Source organism: Babylonia areolata, chromosome 15, assembly GCF_041734735.1.
Source record: "Babylonia areolata isolate BAREFJ2019XMU chromosome 15, ASM4173473v1, whole genome shotgun sequence".
In the NCBI taxonomy this organism is placed as follows: Eukaryota; Metazoa; Mollusca; class Gastropoda; order Neogastropoda; family Buccinidae; genus Babylonia; species Babylonia areolata.
Window position 1 is genome coordinate 17,382,996 of NC_134890.1, and position 15,000 is coordinate 17,397,995.

At 44.9% G+C, this 15,000-nt stretch overlaps 1 protein-coding gene across 1 annotated transcript in view; it reads right to left on the reverse strand.

Annotated features, from left to right (window-relative positions):
- Positions 1-14,544: 14,544 nt before the first annotated feature.
- The window catches only part of LOC143290125 (uncharacterized), a 22,929-nt gene continuing 22,473 nt past the window's right edge, over positions 14,545-15,000 (reverse strand). The window contains exon 3 of the mRNA XM_076599410.1: positions 14,545-14,845. Coding sequence (XP_076455525.1) covers positions 14,545-14,845 — 301 coding nt within the window. The remainder of the gene's footprint in view (positions 14,846-15,000) is intronic.

Genomic DNA, 15,000 nt, shown 5'->3' on the forward strand with positions numbered 1-15,000 from the left:
TAATATAGAAACGGAGATAGACAGAGTCAGAGATTATGAAAGACAGACAATAAACATAAACGCAGATTAAAAAAAAAAGAAGAAGAAACAATAGGAAGACAGGAAGAGGAAGAGAGAGAGAGAGGGGGGGGGGGTGGAGACAGGCAGAGACAGAGAGAAAGAGAGACAGACAGACAGGCAGGCAGGCAGACGGACAGAGACAGACAGACAGACAGACAAAGACTGACAGGCAGAGACAGACATAGACAAACAGATAAACAGACAGACAGAGAGATAAACAGACATACAGATAGACAGACAGAGACAGACAGACAGACAGGCAGAGACAGGCAGACAAATAAAACAGAGACAGGCAGACAGACAGATAAACAGACAGGCAGACAGATAGACAGACACAGGCAGACAGACAGATAAACAGACAGACAAAGACAGAGACAGGCAGACAGACAGAGACAGACATAAGCAGAGAGAGAGAGAGAGAGGCAAAGACAGGCAGACAGACAGAGACAAACAGACAGACAGCAGACAGACATAAGCAGGGAGAGGCAAACCCAGGTAGACAGACAGTAACAGGCAGAAAGAAAGACATGTAAACAGACTGAATGAGCGTCTAACCTAGAAAGGAGCCCGCAACCACGTCAATACAGTAACAGCTCCCCATGAATCTGCCCATCACTGAAGACACTGACAGGAGACTACAGGGAACCGAGAGATTTGGAACAAGACAATAATTATTATCCCATGCCTCGACCTGTCAAAAACGGATAAAAACCCTAATAACATATCGTGTTTAAGGGGATGATAGAAGTTAGATACCGGTGTAACATGTCAGTTTGACTCCCAGCCAAAGCATCACCTCGGGAATTATTCTGGTCTGGGACCGGATTATCCACCCTCCCCTAACCCCTCCCCGTCAGCCCTCCCTGAATAATTTAGTTCAGAATCCCTTCCTAAATTACACCCCTCTGCTACCTGTATCTGATCTGTACGTATGAGTATTATTTCATGTAGGAGATATGTAGGAGATGGAGAGAGTGGAAGCAAAGAATGAGAGGCAGCGAGAGAAATAATGGATGTATTTTTGTGTGTGTGTGATCGAACATATATAAGTCTGGAAGAAAATCCCTGTCCCGATATATTATTTTCATTGTTTTAGGTAGATCACTTAGCAATCGAATATTGTCAATATCTCTAAAATAAGAAACGGACCTATAGAGCAGAGTATCCTGAAATACAGCAGATTGAAGACACACGCTGGCCACGCTTATGACCTACAAATAAAAAGGGTAACGAAAAAAAAAAAAAAAAAACAGAAAGGAAAAAAAACCCACATGAATCTGCTGGACATGGCACGTGATTCAGCTGGACATTTTTTTTTTTTTGGTACTATAATGAACACAAGATTAGTAAGGACCGCGATATGAGTTGATTCCGTTTTGACTGGGCAGTGTTTATTTGTCCATAGTGTTACCTTTCTCTGCCACGGGACTGACATACTGGGAATTATGAAATTATATACTGAGCGTTATAATATGATATACTGGATATCATGGAATGAAAAGTTACAGCGGTCTTTTGAACCAGCCTGCATAGACTGAAGGGGGTGGGGGGTTGAGGGGTGGTGGATGGGGTTAGGTATAGCTGTTTGTAGGAACATGCAAAGCCTTCTCTTCTCTGGTGATTCCTGTGAAGGGCGGCAGAGAAGTTCGTTGCGTGCACACAGCGTAGTGTTTAACCTCTGTACCGCTGATCCGAGGTGAAATGGGATTCAGCGGGGCAAGCATTTGAAGTGCAGTTGCTTTTAATTGTTGTTGTTCTTTTTTAAATGGTGTCATTGATTTTTTGCTGTTGGAAAGTGAGGCAGCTGCAGAGAGGAAGGAGTCAAAATAGATGATGGTGACTGACGTACTGACCGGAAAACTATGTCTTCTCCAAGTGAGGTGACAGCTCTTCATAGACGAGCATACTCGTTAGCAGAAGTCAAGGGGTTAACTCCTGCCCTCAATGACTTAAAGAAATTAAATCCTTTTGCCCCTTTTGGGGTGTGGAGGATACAATAACAACACATACTCATTGAAACACAACTTTAGTCCAACGATGTCTCCGAAACACACGCAAAAACGCACACCCACGCACGCACACACACGCGCGCGCGCGCTGATGATAATGATTTGCAACAAAACAAATCAAACTCAAAAACACTGACAAGTATGTTTTAGATGTAACAAAAGTTACACACCCCTTTCAAAGTTTTATGAATTTACTTAGATTAAGTTGTGTTTTCTTCCCAGCACTGAATAAATTGCATTAACCGAACATTGACATATGTAATTTATATTCATGTGGTATCAATTTATTTTGAATTACAGTATTTTGAGGACATTCAAAAACAAAGTGAAATCCATCCCCAACAGTACCCATATTACATTCCTTGCAAATTCTGTTTTCTCTGTTTTCGCCTTCTCTTCTTCCTATTTTGATCTGCAGTTTATGGTTACTGCAACGAAACTTTATCAAAGGATATATGTAAGTATCTGGAAGTTGTGAAACATGTTTCTCTTGACAAAAGTTGCTTTTGATGCTCCTACAGACCAGACATTTAGTATTATCTCCACATCACGATACAGTTTGGCATTGGGTTTCACCGCAAAAACTAACACGTTCGTGCTGAACGCTGAGCCAGTCGTTTGCTCTTTGATCATCAGTTGGTACTGGGGAAGACATTCAAAGCTAGCTTGAGCAGCACGTTGGCTTAATGAATAGGTCGAGAATTAGCTTATTTATTTATTTATTCATTTTTTTTATTTTTTTATTCTAAGGTAAATGTGGTTTGGTGCATACGAACCAGTGTACTCGCTTTCACACTTCCTTGAAACTGAAATGGAAACTGAGTCACTTCTGTAAGTTATTTGTTGAGTTTGTTGAGGTTTTTTTGTTTCCTTTCCCCCATGTCCAGTGGGAGTACTGACATCACAATTAATTTCGTCGGCGTTCACTGGAACAGTCAGTCTGGGACGCTGCTGGCTGTGAGTGACACAGTCAGCCTCTTGGTGTTAGACGTTTCCCGGTCTTAACTCTCTCCATACGAACGGCGAAAGAGACGACGTTTACAGCGTCTCACCCCAATTACCATCATCAAAATATTGCAAGCGGAAGGCTCTTATCCTGAAGAGGTGAATGTTGACAGAGAATACCACAATTCTGACGACGGAAGCTAAAGGTTGGGTCATTGAGACACCCACTGGACATCCGAGGGGTCTGTGTAGAGGAGAAGAGAGGACTGGCCGTACTGAGTGAGTTAACCTTTCTTTTTCTACCCCCTGCCTTCCACCCCCCCCCCCCCCACCCCCACCCGCACAAGACCTGACTGAGCGCGTTGGGTTACGCTGCTGGCCAGACATCTGCCTAGCAGATCTGGTGCAGCATATTTCGATTTGTCCCGAACGCAGTGACGCTATTTAATTACATTATTATTATTATTATTATTATTATTATTATTATTATTATTATTATTATTATTATTATATTGTTTTTGTTGTTGTGGTTGTTGTTATATTTATATAGTGCTGAATCTTTTGCAGAGACAAATCAAAGCGCTTTCGTATCAGTCATTCACACACATGCATAACTCTAAAACTGGGAGAAAAAAACTGAAGACAAGGAAGAGGCAGGAAAGGGAGGCTATTTTGGGAAGAGGTGAGTTTTAAGGCCAGACTTGAAAGAGATGAGTGCGGAGACCTGACGAGGAGAAAGAGGAAGTTCATTCCAATTGCAAGGTCCAGAGACAGAGAAAGAACGGCGGACAACAGTCGAGTGTTTGAATCTGGGTATGCGTAGAGTGGATCCGAAGCCGATCGTAGTGAGCGAGATGGAGTGTAGAGGTGAAGCCAGCCACAGAGATAGGAAGGGACAGATTTGTGAATACATTTATAACATAGAGTGCTGATCTTGAACTTTATGCTATAGCAACTTAACTGAACAGAACTGAAATGTCCTAACCCCCACATACCCTCTTTCCATTGCCCTTCGATGCCAACCCTCATGTTTTCTGCAGATATGTCACAAAATAGTGCCTCCACCCTCTTTCTTGGCGCTTGTGTAATTGTGGACCTTAGCTTAAAATCGATCATCATGTCGGCCGTAAACACAAAGCTAAAATCAGCAGCTGAACATTTCCAGCTGCTACATTTCTGTCCGCCCCTTTTAAACGCTGCGTTGTGCGCACGTAGCGAACTTCTCTACCGCCCTTCAGGGAATCACCAGAGGAGAAGAGGATTTGCATGTTCCTACAAACAGCTGTACCCCCCCCCCACCCCCACTCCCCCAACCCCTTTCACCCAACCCCCTACCCCAACCCCCCTCAGTCTATGCAGGCTGGCCCAAAAGACCGTTGTAACTTGTCACTCCATGATTTCCAGAATGTCATCCCACAGAACCCAGAATACCATTTCATAATTCCCAATATGTCATTCGCTAATGGCCAGTGTACCATTCCATAATGTGTCATTCCACAGTGTAGACATTACACAAGATGCCTCTCTTTCTCCACGTGAATGTACGCAGCAGTTAGCTGGTTCATCAGAAGATGAATGCAATACGAAAATCGAGAATGTAACAAATATCCATCATCCCTCCCCTCCCTCCCGGAAAAACGCACATACACACAAAAATGTAGGTCTATGGTTTTGGTTTGTGACACATATCTTCGGATGCCCTCCCCCTCCCAACCTTCATCCCTCCGGCTCCCCCCACCCCCCCTCCACCCCTCTACCTGACGACGTCCAGACAGAGAGCGCTGACTGATACATGGGCCATTTCAGACACCTGGGAATCTTTTGTACCAAGTAAAGAACGCACTCGTAGGCACTGTACGGCACGGGGGAAGCTCGGGTTTCAAATGTGTGGAATTGCTCCCTAAAGGTTTGGGTATTTCCATTATCCCACCCAATGCCCCAGAGAAGTAACAGAGCGGTGCGAAGTATGCTATAACTGTTTATTGCCTGTCGTTGAACGATTCGCCGATTCCCAGGAAAAGACGAAGCATTTTCATTCCTTTCCTCGTGGTGACATTTTTTTTTCTATTCCGTTCATGGACTGGAACTTTCTCTCTTTCTCTCTGTCTGCCTCTGTCTGTCTGTCCGTCTCTTTCTCTCTCTTGGGAACTTGAGAAACTTCTACTTCGTAAGAAAGTTAACTGTTCTTTTTTTATTTTAATTGAGTGCAGTTTAGCTATATTTCTGTTTGACAGTATGTTACGTACAGACATGTGTCGTCACGCTGGCCATTAAGGAGAAGCGAGAGCGAAGGAAGCAGAGCTCAACTTCTGGAGACGTTTTCCCTGGCAACACCTGTGGGAAGTGCTGCGCATCCAGAATCGGCCTCTTCTTCCATATGAGGACACACACCGACAGATAAGCCTGCCTGCCTACTCATCCGTCGGTCCGACGGGAGGCTCCGTTATCATGTGTCGTTATGTGATGTTTATATAATGTTCACGTGTCCCTTCATAAGGGGCCTTGGCCTATATATGAATAAATATGAATAAACCATTTTCAGCTCTCTCTCTCTCTCTCTCTCTCTCTCTCTCTCTCTCTCTCTCTCTCTCTCTCTCTCTCTCTCCTACTCTCTCTCTCTGTGTCTTGTGTGGTGGATGTGTTTTAGGAGTGGGATATAGGAGTGGGCTCTATTCATAATAATGATGATGATAAATGATAATAATAATAATAATAATAATAATAATAATAATAATAATAATAATAATAATAATAATAATAATAATAATAATAATAATAATAATAATAAATATTTAGACGCCCTATCTCCGAAGTGCCCAGAGCGTTTACAAATATACGATTACACATACATACATTGCTGCAGATACACTTCATAACATTCATTTGCCAATACGCATAGAAAAACAGGTCACACACACACACACACACACACACACACACACACACACACACACACACACACACACACACACACACACACACACACACACACACACACACACACACACACACACACACACACACACACACACACACACACACCAGGCATTCATACTGATACAGTTCCATTCCTCTTTCCACCCACCAACAATCGCAGACAGACACACAGGGCGGGAAAAAAAACAAAAACAATAACTAACCATAACAACTGTGGAAAAAGTGAGTTTATGAGAGCTGATTTGAACGAGGACAAAGACTGGGCGTGTCGGACAGAATAAGGAAGTTTGTTCCAGATGACAGGTCCAATGAAAGAGATAGCTCGTTCCCCACTGATTGTTTTTTTTTTCCTCGCCTGTTTGGTATTTAGGAATATATAGGCAGACATGTACAAAACTGACACTCCTAAACTGAAAGTTCTGGAAAAAAAAAAAAAACAACTGGTTTCTTAGTTTTCAAAGTATGCCCCAGCAAGAGAAATGTCTGTAGTTGGAATTCAGTTGAATGAATGGCATAGAATAAGTACTGGCAAATTTAGACTAAGAACACTTGGCATGAAACGCACATCCAAAATGATTTTATACCGACCAACCGACAGACAGACAGACAGAGAGACAGACAGACAGAGAGAGAGAGAGAGAGAGAGAGAGAGAGAGAGAGAGAGAGAGAGAGAGAGAGAGAGAGAGAGAGAGAGATGGCGAGGGTAACAGAACAATTTACGTTCCTACACTATTGTCTTGTGGTGATATATATATATATATATATATATATATATATATATATATATATATATATATATATATATATATATATATATATATATATATATATATATATATATATGTATATATATATATATATATATATATATATATATATATGTATATATATATATATATATATATAATTTTTAAAAGTTGTTGCATGTAACATAAAACATGGGAATGTGGGAAAGACCAGTCAGTCATCCAGTCCAGTAAGTCCTTATATTGTTCTTCTCATTGCATTGTTGTCGCTCGATCACCGTCGGCATCGGCAGCTATGTTGACTGTCGTGTCGCATTACAATAACTTAACCATTCCTTATAATGTCATCATTACCGCATAATTATATGGTACGCTGTTTATCTTACCCGTGCTGACAACAACAACAACAAAAACAAAATCGTTTTCGCTTAGCTATTATATTGAGAGAGATGATGAGAACGTGAAGGGATTCAATGGTTGGCGTTCTCACTGCCCCAAAATCAATGCGATCAGCAGTCAGGTATTATTGTAACCTGATGTTCATGATTGTTTGTTAAACAAACAAACAAACAAACACAGAGAGAGACACACACACGTATATATATATATATATATAACTGATTAAGCAAACAAATACCACACTTTTTTTTTCTTGTACATGAATTGTGAGGTTCAACCCACGTGATGCTCAACAATGTGGGGCTTGCTGGTCTGACTGCGTCAGTATCAGAAGACAGATTAATGGGTATACCCATTTAGTGAAGCAAATTTAGATGCGCCTTTGTCGCTGAAGTATGAAAACAGTGTCAAATGCGGTTGATATCAAACATAATCCACGTAATATTATGTTAAAATAGCCATGACTCAGAAGGAAAAGAAAAAGACCAACCACAACATGGCAAACGAGACTACAAAACATATTTGACGTGAAATAACACAGCAAGATAATTGCAGCAGTTGTAATTTGTTCTTGCTTACGTGAGTTGTTCATGAAAAACAAACAAACAATAGCGAGTAATTATAACATATTATGCAAGCAATTGATCATCATTATATAACTGGCTAATATGATTGATCGTCATGAACAAATAGACGAGATATCAAACGAAAAATGTCATCACACACACGCACGCACGAACGCACTCACACACACGCACGAAAGCACACACACACACACACACACACACACACACACACACACACACACACACGCACGCACGCACGCACGCACGCACGTACGAACGCACGCACGCATGCATATTACACATGGATACAGACCTAGAGTGTAACGGTTCCCCATCAGAAGTTTTCGAAAACAAAGAAACGAACACATATATCAATACATCATCACAACCATGACGACACCTCAGGCTCGCTTTTTTTTTTTTTTTTGTATCCCCTATCAGGACATACACATACACACATCCATGTACACATATGTTTTGCAGCATATTCATCCCATCACCATAATCACCGTGTAATGTCTTTGACTATAATCAGCAAAACTTTCACCAAAAACAAACATACAAAAAGAAACCACACCCAAACCCCCCAAAAGCAACAACATCAAAGTCAGTATCTCAAGTTTGACTATTTTTTTCATGAATTCTCCTGACGCGAACAGGCCTTGTGTCTTCTTCCCACGTCAACTCAATGCCCCTTCTGACGGCGAGCAGATAGATATCAGCAGGTCTTACATCTCGGGTAAAGCGCTTGGTAAATCATAAGCCCATAAACAAACACGTTCGGTTCAGTAGGGAAAAAAAAAAAAAAAAAAAAAAAAAAAAAAAATATATATATATATATATATATATATATATATATATATATATATATATATATATATATATATATATATATATATATATATATATATATATATATATATATGTATGTATGTATGTATGTATGTATAGTGCTCCCTCCTCCTTAGAGTCCCATTCCAGTGGATGACAGCACTGACACATCAGGAAAGTTCTCCTCCAACGGATCGTCGTATATTATAACTTATCCTACTCATTCCCAGAAGAAGAAGAAGAAAAACAAAAACAAAAAAAAAACCACCCGTAAACGAGTTTCTCTCACAGCATAGGGGAGGGTGCAGAAGAAACATCACGGTACTGCACAGCCTCTGTCTCTCTCTGTTTCTATCTCTCTCCATGTCCCCCCCTCTCTCTCTCACTCTCTCTTAGATGAAGAGAATATTTCAGTCTCAGTCTCAGTCTTAGTATCTGTCTTTCTGTCTGTCTGTCTGTCTGTCTCCGTCTCTGTCTGTCTGTCTGTCTCTATCTCCGTCTCTCTCTGTCTGTCTGTCTGCCAGTCAGTCTCTCTCTCTCTCTCTCTCTCTCTCTCTCTCTCTCTCTCTCTCTCTCTCTCTCTCTCTCACTCTCTTAGATGAAGAGAATATTTCAGTCTCAGTCTCAGTCTCAGTATCTGTCGTTCTGTCTGTCTGTCTCTGTCTGTCTCCGTCTCTGTCTGTCTGTCTCTGTCTCCGTCTCTCTCTCTCTCTGTCTTTCAGTCAGTCTCTCTCTCTCTCTCTCTCTCTCTCTCTCTCTCTCTCTCTCTCTCTCTCTCTCTCTCAAGGGACAGTGGCATGATAATAATAACAGCCACGACAGAGGCCGGTGATGAAAGGAGAGAGCTGTTAGCAGCAGCGCCGATGAGTTATGCGATGGGTGCTTACAACAATCTCCATCCCCTGCTTACTAGTACAGCAGCAGCAGCAGCAGCAGCAGCAGCTTGCCTTGGCCAGAAGATAACGTTGGTAGCTTCTGCTAGCAGTTCCCGAGGGGCGCTTCCATCAGCAACGGACCTTTTGGCTCAGGGATGAAGGGGGGAGCGAGCCATACCATCCATCCGTTCTCCAGTAACTACTGGTCTGTTGGGGGAGGTGGGAGGGGTGCGGGGGATGGGGTGGGAGGGGAGGGGGCCGGGTGAGGGGGGAGGGGGGAGGCGGGCAGTGAACTCACGTTGCCCCCCGGCTCAGCTCATGCAGTGCCACGTGATCTGACTCCTGGCCCCACCAACAACACCTACTGGGAGGAGGAGGGCGGAAGTAGGGGAGGGAGGGAGGTGATGGACGGTGGAGGAAGGTAGGGGGGTAGGAGGGGTATGTGGGAAGAGTGGAGGAAGGTGGGGACTAGAGGGTAGGGGAATAAGTGGAGGGGATTCGGGAGATAGGGGAGACTATTGAGGAAGACAAGGGGTAGGGAGAATAGTGGATGGGATTGGGGAGATAGGGGAGACTGTTGAGGAAGACAATGGGGTAGGGAGAATAGAGGAGGGGATTGGGGAGATAGGGGAGACTGTTGAGGAAGACGAGGGGTAGGGAGAATAGTGGGGGGGATTGGGGAGATAGGGGAGACTGTTGAGGAAGACGAGGGGTAGGGAGAATAGTGGAGGGGATTGGAGAGATAGGGGAGACTGTTATGAGGAAGACAAGGGGAAGGGAGAATAGAGGAGATGATTGGGGAGATAGTGGAGACTGTTGAAGAAGACAAGGGGGGAGGGAGAATAGTGGAGGGGATTGGGGAGATAGGGGAGACTATTGAGGAAGACAAGGGGTAGGGAGAATAGTGGATGGGATTGGGGAGATAGGGGAGACTGTTGAGGAAGACAATGGGGTAGGGAGAATAGAGGAGGGGATTGGGGAGATAGGGGAGACTGTTGAGGAAGACGAGGGGTAGGGAGAATAGTGGGGGGGATTGGGGAGATAGGGGAGACTGTTGAGGAAGACGAGGGGTAGGGAGAATAGTGGAGGGGATTGGAGAGATAGGGGAGACTGTTATGAGGAAGACAAGGGGAAGGGAGAATAGAGGAGATGATTGGGGAGATAGTGGAGACTGTTGAAGAAGACAAGGGGGGAGGGAGAATAGTGGAGGGGATTGGGGAGATAGGGGAGACTGTTGAGGAAGACAAGGGGGAGGGAGAATAGTGGAGGGGATTGGGGGAGATAGGGGAGACTGTTGAGGAAGACAAGGGGGGAGGGAGAATAGTGGAGGGGATTGGGGAGATAGGGGAGACTGTTGAGGAAGACAGGGGGTAGGGAGAATAGTGGAGAGGATTGGGGAGATAGGGGAGACTGTTATGAGGAAGACAGGGGGTATGGAGAATAGTGGAGGGGATTGGGGAGATAGGGGAGACTGTTGAGGAAGACAAGGGGTAGGGAGAATAGAGGAGGGGATTGGGGAGATAGGGGAGACTGTTGAGGAAGACAAGGGGGGAGGGAGAATAGTGGAGGGGATTGGGGAGATAGGGGAGACTGTTGAGGAAGACAAGGGGGGAGGGAGAATAGTGGAGGGGATTGGGGAGATAGGGGAGACTGTTGAGGAAGACAAGGGGTAGGGAGAATAGAGGAGGGGATTGGGGAGATAGGGGAGACTGTTGAGGAAGAATAGTGAAGGGGATTGGGTAGATAGGGGAGACTGTTGAGGAAGACAAGTGGTAGGGAGAATAGTGGAGGAAGGATGTGGTAGTGGGCAGGATGAACAATGGAGGAAGGCGGGGGTAGGGTGAAGAGTGGAGTATGGTGGGGGTAGTGGGAACGGGTGAGGGTGGTAGGTGGAAGGGGGAATGATGGAGAAGGGTGGGGAGGTAGTGGGAACAGTGAAGAGAGGTGGGGAGGTAGTGGGAACAGTGAAGGAAGGTGGGGGTAGGGGGAACAGTGGAGGGTGGTAGGTGGAAGGGGGAAGGGGGAACGGTCGAGGGAGTTGGGGGTGGGGTGGGGGGAACAGTGGAGGAAGGTAGGGGGTAGGAGGGGGTGGGGGAACAGTGGAGGAAGGTAGGGGGTAGGGGGGGGTGGGGGAACAGTGGAGGAAGGTAGGGGGTAGGGGGGGTGGGGGAACAGTGGAGGTGGGTAGGGGTAACGATGGAGGAAGATGGGCAGAGGGGGTACTCGTCTGAGTCACCAGTGTCGTTATTAACCCCAGAGTCTGTTCTGTTGTGAGTCACCAGTGTCGTTATTAACCCCAGTGTATGTTCTGTTGTGAGTCACCAGTGTCGTTATTAACCCCCAGAGTCTGTTCTGTTGTGAGTCACCAGTGTCGTTATTAACCCCAGAGTCTTTTTTGTTGTGAGTCACCAGTGTCGTTATTAACCCCAGAGTCTGTTCTGCTGTGAGTCACCAGTGTCGTTATCAACCCCAGAGTCTGTTCTGTTGTGAGTCACCAGTGTCGTTATTAACCCCAGAGTCTGTTCTGTTGTGAGTCACCAGTGTCGTTATTACCCCCCAGAGTCTGTTCTGTTGTGAGTCACCAGTGTCGTTATTAACCCCAGAGTCTGTTCTGTTGTGAGTCACCAGTGTCGTTATTAACCCCAGAGTCTGTTTTGTTGTGAGTCACCAGTGTCGTTATTAACCCCCAGAGTCTGTTCTGTTGTGAGTCACCAGTGTCGTTATTAACCCCAGAGTCTGTTCTGTTGTGAGTCACCAGTGTCGTTATTAACCCCCAGAGTCTGTTCTGTTGTGAGTCACCAGTGTTGTTATTAACCCCAGAGTCTGTTCTGTTGTGAGTCACCAGTGTCGTTATTAACCCCAGTGTATGTTCTGTTGTGAGTCACCAGTGTCGTTATTAACCCCCAGAGTCTGTTCTGTTGTGAGTCACCAGTGTCGTTATTAACCCCAGAGTCTTTTTTGTTGTGAGTCACCAGTGTCGTTATTAACCCCAGAGTCTGTTCTGCTGTGAGTCACCAGTGTCGTTATCAACCCCAGAGTCTGTTCTGTTGTGAGTCACCAGTGTCGTTATTAACCCCAGAGTCTGTTCTGTTGTGAGTCACCAGTGTCGTTATTAACCCCAGAGTCTGTTCTGTTGTGAGTCACCAGTGTCGTTATTAACCCCAGAGTCTGTTCTGCTGTGAGTCACCAGTGTCGTTATTAACCCCAGAGTGTGTTCTGTTGTGAGTCACCAGTGTCTTTTCTAACCCCAGAGTCTGTTATGAGTCACCAGTGTCTTTTCTAAACCCTAAAGTCTGTTGTGGGTCTCCAAGGTCCTTTCTAACCCCAGAGTCTGTTCTGTTGTGAGTTACCAGTGTCTTTTAACCCCATAGTCTGTTGTGAATCACCAATGTCCTTTCTAAACACTAAAGTCTGTTGTGAATCACCAGTGTCCAGAGTCTGTTGTGAGTCACCAGTGTCCTTTCTAAACACTAAAGTCTGTTGTGAGTCACCAGTGTCCTTTCTAAACACTAAAGTCTGTTGTGAGTCACCAGTGTCCTTTCTAAACACTAAAGTCTCGTGTGACTCACCAGTGTCCTTTCTAAACCCTAAAGTATGTTGTGAGTCACCAGTGTCCTTTCTAAACACTAAAGTATGTTGTGAGTCACCAGTGTCCTTTCTAAACCCTAAAGTCTGTTGTGAGTCACCAGTGTCCTTTCTAAACACTAAAGTATGTTGTGAGTCACCAGTGTCCTTTCTAAACCCTAAAGTCTGTTGTGAGTCACCAGTGTCCTTTCTAAACACTAAAGTATGTTGTGAGTCACCGGTGTCCTTTTTAACCCCAGAGTCTGTTATGAGTCACCAGTGTCCTTTCTAAACCCTAAAGTCTGTTGTGAGTCACCAGTGTCCTTTTTAACCCCAGAGTCTGTTTCAGTCACCAGTGTCCATTCTAAACACTAAAGTCTGTTGTGAATCACCAGTGTTCTTTTCTAAACACTAAAGTATGTTGTGAATCACCACTGTCCTTTCTAAACCCTAAAGTCTGTTGTGAGTCACTAATGCCGTTACTAACCCCAGAATCAGTAAGTCACTAATGCCGTTACTAACCACATAATCTGTTGTGAGTCACTAATGCCGTTACTAACCACAAAGTCTGTTGTGATTTACCAATGCCGTTACTAACCCCAGAATCAGTGAGTCACTAATGCCGTTACTAACCACATAATCTGTTGTGAGTCACTAATGCCGTTACTAACCACAACGTCTGTTGTGATTTACCAATGCCGTTACTAACCCCAGAATCAGTTGTGAGTCACTATTGTCGTTACTAACCCCAGAGTCTGTTGCGATTCACCAGAATCGCTGCTAACCCCAGATTCCGTCGTGTATCACCAGTGTCCTTACTAACCCCGAACTGTTGTGAGTCACTAATGCCGTTACTAACTCCAGAATCTGTTGTGTGTCGTCAGTGTCGTTACTAACCAAGGAATCTGTTGTGAATCATCGGAGTTTTCATTGAACCCAGGTTCTGTTGTGAGTCACGAGTGTCGCAATTCGTGATCAATGCAGAGAACGTTTTGGTCAAGGCTGTAAAGATGATGATGATAGTAGTAGTAGTAGTAGTAGTAGTAGTAGTAGTAGTAGTAGTAGTAGTAGTAGTAGTAGTTGTTGTTGTTGTTGTTGTTGTGTCAGTCTGTCTCTGTTACCTTTTTGTCTTTGTCCGTCTTTCCCGCATTTTATTGTATTTCATTATTTATCTGTTGTTTTTTCTTCTCATGGCCTGACTAAGCGCGTCGGGTTACACTGCTGGTCAGGCATCTGCTTGGCAGATGTGGTGTAGCGTATATGGATTTGTCCGAATAGTAGCAATGCCTCCTTGAGTTCCTGAACTGAACTGAACTGAACTGAACTGTTTCTGTCTGTCACTGTCTTTCTCTCTTGTCTCCACTGACCCCCTTCCTCCATACCTACCTCCATGGGGAAAATCCAGAGCAACAGAACACCCACACACGGCGAACGCAGTGAATGTTCATAGCCCATAGGTCCAATGTCCACTCGATGCCCCGTGCTGTTCGTATTGAAAAAAGGAAGGACCAGCCAGCATAGAGGGAGTGGACTCGATTTTGTATGACTTCGTTTTTGGTGTTCATCAAGCCACTCCCTGTGGGCATTGCTAACGTGGAGTGTGCTGTTACATTCAACTGTTGAACCTGATGGAGGGCGGGCGGGGTGTGATCTGAACCTGATGGAGGGCGGGCGGGGTGTGATCTGAACCTGATGGAGGGCGGGCGGGGTGTGATCTGAACCTGATGGAGGGCGGGCGGGGTGTGATCTGAAGCTGATGGAGGGCGGGCGGGGTGTGATCTGAACCTGATGGAGGGCGGGCGGGGAGTGATCTGAACCTGATGGAGGGCGGGCGGGGAGTGATCTGAACCTGATGGAGAGCGGGCGGGGTGTGATCTGAACCTGATGGAGGGCGGGCGGGGTGTGATCTGAACCTGATGGAGGGCGGGGTGTAATCTGATGTCAAGTTCCTTTGACGACAACCAATCGTGTTTGTTTTGTTGTTGTAGTCGTCGTCTTGTTGTTGCTGTTTTATTTCAAAGTCAGCAGCTGTTTTGCCTGCTTTCTTCAGCCTCTGTCTCTGTCTCTG